The sequence below is a fragment of the Mesitornis unicolor genome, unplaced genomic scaffold, assembly GCF_000695765.1.
Source record: "Mesitornis unicolor isolate BGI_N332 unplaced genomic scaffold, ASM69576v1 scaffold3578, whole genome shotgun sequence".
NCBI classification, from domain to species: Eukaryota; Metazoa; Chordata; class Aves; order Mesitornithiformes; family Mesitornithidae; genus Mesitornis; species Mesitornis unicolor.
The window spans coordinates 1-5,441 of NW_010199603.1; the positions used below are offsets into that span (position 1 = coordinate 1).

The 5,441-nt window shown below is 42.5% G+C and overlaps 1 protein-coding gene across 1 annotated transcript; it reads right to left on the reverse strand.

The window, feature by feature from the left end:
• Positions 1-3,121: 3,121 nt before the first annotated feature.
• Positions 3,122-4,466, reverse strand: LOC104544576 (E3 ubiquitin-protein ligase TRIM39-like). Its single transcript, XM_010189486.1, has 2 exons — positions 4,388-4,466; positions 3,122-3,687 (listed from the first exon to the last, which is right to left on the reverse strand). The coding sequence occupies exons 1-2, from the start codon at positions 4,464-4,466 to the stop codon at positions 3,122-3,124; spliced, it is 645 nt and encodes a 214-aa protein (XP_010187788.1).
• Positions 4,467-5,441: the final 975 nt, after the last annotated feature.

Genomic DNA, 5,441 nt, shown 5'->3' on the forward strand with positions numbered 1-5,441 from the left:
GTAATGCATAGTTTAATGCCTTAGCTTAACACGTTTTCCTTTTCATCCATCCTTTTCTGTATTTTTTTTCCAATACTTGTATTACACATGCAGAAGTGAGCTGTGCCTTGCTATGATTTGCTAAATGACATGTTTATCTCAAGAACAGTTTCTGTACAGTATTTTTTTTAAAAAATACTGTCAATTCTTAGAATGCATTTCAGTAATAGTCATCCTCTGAGGTTTTTTTCTGCTGTTCATACTGGTCCTATGAGGAATGTCTTAGGACACTGGATTTTTGTAGTTTGGAGAATAAGAAGCTGACGTGTGACCTCATTGCTTTCTGCAGCTTCCTGATGATGGGAAGTGGAGAGGAAGGTGCTGATCTTTTATCTTTCGAACATAGTGACAAGATGCATGGGAATGGTTCAAAGCTGCACCAGGGGAGGTTCAGACTTGACAGGAGGAAACTTTTCTTCTTCTGAGAGATGGTATACATTGGAACACGTTTCCTAGAGATGTGGTAGGTGCCTTGAGCCTCTCAGTCTTTAAGAGGCGTTTGGACTATGTATGGTACATACTATAGTATGGTTTAAATTCTGGTCAGTCCTGGAGTGGTCAGGCAGCTGGTCAGGAAAGATGATTGTTGTAGTTCCTATCCCAATGGAACCACTCCACTCTACAGCTTTTATCTTTCTTACTTATGAGCTTGGAAACAGCCAAGACACTGGTGTGTTATCAATATGGTTTCAACCACAAATGCAAAGCACAGAACCATGTGTGCATCTATGAAGAAAAGGAGCTCCATCCCAGTCTGACCAAGCACAAATGGTCAAGACACATAGTTTGCTTTTGAAAGAGACTGAAGGACTCCTCTGACACCCTTGTTTAGAAATTGGTTGGAATTTCAATGTCCACAGAAAGAGTCAAATACAATTCACAATGGAGTTTTATGAAATGTGTGTAATAAATATTTCTGTGAAAACTGGGAAGATACCTTACACTCTTACAGAGAAGTTAAAACTACTCTGCACACCAATACCTTGGATTATTTGTGTCACTTGGTTTCAGGAAGGTCACTTCTCTCTTGAGTTCAGAAGAACCTACCCTTTAAATCCCAGGGTAGGATTCAGTGCGCAAAGTGAGACAATTTGATTTTAGAATAGGGCTCCATTGCACAAAGCTTGTTATCAATTCTAAACAGTTTTTGTGACACAATTTCTGACATACATGCCAGTCTCCCATACCATTTCAGATGGACTCTCTTCAAGCTGGCCCTGCAAAGACACTGTGCAGACTGCACTCATCCTGGTGGCTCCCACATATTCCTAGTGCAATTTTCACTGAGTGTATGATTACGGGTATGGAAATTCTGACCCACCAGAACCTGCACTCCGGTACATTCACTGAGGTCGTTGGACTTGGCCACTGCTCCTCTTTCTCACATGCCCAAGAGTTACCGTAAACCTGAGTCCTTCATCCACTTCAAAAAAGAATATAAAATAATAATTAAAGACAAGAAGTACATCAAGAAAGTGTTCTTTATTTCTACTTAACACCTCAACTACATGAAACACATAGCAAAATTATTTGCGTTGGATTTGTAAAATACCAAAATCTGACAGAAAAGCAAGACATGATGCTTGGTCTAATGTCTCTGCACTGCCATTTCCTGTCTGCTTATACAATCATAGAATCATTTAGGTTGGATCATCCAGTCCAAGCATAGATTATCGAAGCCAAGTCTAATGCTATTCTTAGCTAACTAGATAATACCTCAGGCTGCAACTATATTGAATCAGAAGTTCGATTGTTTGTTACTACTTGCAAAAGCCTTTCCAATCAAATTAACTTTCCTTAACTTTTCCTTTTTACTTTGATTCTGACTGGAAGATTAACTTTGATAACAGTGATCATTTATTCCGAGCAAGACTTTTCCATGTCTTGAAAACAGTGGGATTTCAAATGCTTAGTGAGACAGGTGATTCCTGGCCACTTTGTCATCACTACCTACCAGGACCTGGGGGTGAGCACAAGCATTCTGCAGCATTCTGGCATCTGGCTGTGTGCCTGGTGCCTGCTGGGCTGATTATGATATTACCAGCACATTGGGGTCTAATGTCTTAGAGAAGTAGGCCTCAAGACAGATGTGAAGAAAGACATTCTCATTTTGTCATAGCCTGTTCTGAAAACCATACAAGAGAGAGTTTGTGTGGGCATTGTTAGATGACAGTGTTCTCGAGCATGTATCCAAATATGCTGCTGTTTTAGTTGGATTCCCTCTCACAGTCCACAACTTGGTTCACTCTATATGGCCCGGATCCTGGTTCTGTGCCCAGTGGTGATACAATATGACATTTTCCTGACAGGATAAGTCCAGAAATGGCAAGACAGGCAGGAGACGTTGACCGCAAATTAAATGACATGGAAAGCTCAGCTACATTGATTGTCATGTGTCAGTCCTGTCCGTGCTACTTAGAAAAGGGAAAGATGGGAAGAGATTCATACTTTAAACATCCCCCCAAACTTTGTTCAGACTGTACCAAAAGCAGGAGGATAGGACCAGATTTCACACCCATTCCAGATGAAAAGTTTTGCTGCCAATCCGCAAGCAACACTTAGGACAAGTCAAGCACATTTCTCCAAGTGGCACCTGCTTCTTCCAATGGACACAAAAAGATCTGTGATGAGTGGGGAACATGTAGAAAGAGACGTGGGACTTGTTCTTGAGAAGTGTGGTTTAGGCTCTTCAGAGAGTCTTCCCACCCTAGAACAATGATCCACTTTTGCACAGATGCATCATGAATGTTTCCTGGGATTTTAAGTGATGGGCACAGGAAACCTTTTCATGCTCATGTTGACACCTGATGAAAGCTTTTGTATGTATATCCCATAAATCTTTACACTTCTTGCCTTGGGGATCCATTCCTTTCTTTGTGTGCTTAGATGGACTGAAGGTCCTCTCTACCTAGTGATCTGAACTGGACATCTTCTCCTTATTGACTGGGAGGATTACCAAGCAATGGTGGAGGCTGTTCAACTTTGATTTGGTGGCACAAAACAGGGGTCTGAGAAGAGTGCGGTGTGATCTCAGGCTCCATGTTTCAGTCAGACATTAATCATGCATTCTCAATACATCCATTCACTCATCACCATCATCTTCAAAGTCCCGTGCTATTCTCAGAGGCTCATCATCAGTCTCTGCAGCAGAAGGACCTGTTGAGAAGAAGGGAAAAAACTTCTCTTCCTGGCTGCTGTCACCTCCCAAGCTGAAAGTGTACAGAGCTGTTTTCTTATGGACATAGTAGAAGGATATCTTCCTGGTTGAGATGTCCAGAAAGATCCCAATCTTCTGCAGCTTTCCACTCACACTCACACGAGTCCAAGGATCTGTGTAGGCCCAATAGTCTCGCCCAGCTGCAAGTCCTATGGCCCAGAAGCCATTCTTAGGGGATGGAGTCAATGTCCCTTTGCGAGTCACAGATTCCCGGACAATACCTAAGACCCAGCTTCTTCTCTTGCCAACATCTACTTCCCAGTAGTGTCTCCCACATGTGTATCCTTTCTTTGCCAGCACAAACGTGTGAGAATCAAATCTCTTCTCCTTGCTAGGAACATTTCTAATGGTGCCAGTATCTTTCACACTTTTCCCATCATCAGAGATTTCCAATCTGGGGTGGGCTGTGTCAGCGTCCAGGGTGACATCCACTGCAATAATCAATCACTTAAGTAGTAAAAATCATAAAGGCTGCTGCTGTGAAGTATTCTGTTATGTTACCCCCTCACATACATTGGTTCCCCCATCATCCCTGCTTCCCTAGTCTGATGCATCCTAGGCAGCCTCTTTGCCCAGGGTACCTCTAGCTTCTGCTGTCCCAGATCTCCCATGTCCCTTGTCTCTCATTCATGGCATGCTGAGAGAGTGGTCAGCATGCACCAAATGCAAAGCAACTCAAAGACACTCCCTTGAAGGTGCCATGTAGCATCAGGGAAGAACGTAGGGAGATCATAAGCCTCTGCTTCCATGATAGCAATTCTGTAGAGGTGCTCACAGGAAAAAAAAAATATTCCTTAGCACATACCTGCTCTTTGGGCAAAGCCAGAATCACAGAATGCATGTGTGTGCATACTCAGCAGTAGAAATGCTCAAATAACACCATGAAATGAAGCTCTACTTGATAACAACTACGTTTTGTTCAGAGAATATGAATACTGCTTTAAATCCCATAAAATCTAACACTGACTTGTGAAGTTCATTGGGCAGGAAATGACTAAGAGAAAGATAAAAAAAAATAATTATTGCTTTTAGGAAGTCATGGGAACTGTTCCCTGTGAAGGAAGAATGGTTTTTTCCAGAGCTGCATTCAGGCCCCAAGAGATGGGATTCAGCATTGGGTTATTTTCTTACCTTTGTGTCGTTGTTTCTGCAGAAATTCTGTCAGAAAACAAATAACGGAGACATTGAGTTGATTTAACAAGAAGAACATGGGTCCAGCAAGCTCACACACAGTCTATAATGCTGACAAACGAGCATGGTCTTTTGCAGTAGCATATCATTTCTACAGGTCAGAAAGCACATCACAAGCTCAATTCATCCTCCAAAGAGTAAGAGCCAGTGGGCCAGAAATATTATAAACACACCGTGACACCATGACCAAAGACCATACATCTGCAAAGGTATCTCGCAGCTGTCATGCAAAACTGCTTCCTAATCTCAACCCCATATGTCTGAGTCCAGGATTTATCCCATGAGACCCTTTCTGCAAATTCCTTCTCCTGTACAAAGTTATTCCTTAGCATTACATAATTTTTCCCAATGGAACTGAGTGAGGCAAGAACACTTTGCTGAGCTGAGCTGGTTTTCAAAGGATATCTCAGCAGCTTTGTACTTCCTATTTAGGTAGGAAAGGAGGTTTCACTTTTTCTTTTCTCTCACCACTTAGTTAGTAATGACAAAGAGAATAGCAATCAAAGACAGAGGCATAAATATTTCTACAAGAAGCCCTTAAAAAGTTCTTCCACTCTCTCTTGAAATGAGAGCCATGGAAAACAAATGCCTCCTTACAAACAGCTACCGCATAGCAATCCTTCTTGATGCTGGTATCTTCCATCAGAAAAAAAGGCAATTGCTAAGTGCACCCAGATGGACTTTGAAGACAAAAGTTGATTTCTGTCTGTACTGAAATTCATTCCTCCACAAAAATGGCATTTCCTTCCTTCCTTCCTTCCTTCCTTCCTTCCTTCCTGCCTTCCTGCCTTCCTGCCTTCCTGCCTTTCTCCCCCCTTCCCTCCCTTCTTCCCTTCCTCCCTCCCTTCCTTCCTTCCTCCCTGCCTTCCTTCCTGCCTGCCTTCCTGCCTTCCTGCCTTCCTCCCTTCAAACAATGAGTTGTTTCTAGGGAAATACCAGGAACACAGGCATGGGCCACTTAGCTCAAGAAGGACATGGAACTGCTTGAAAGAGT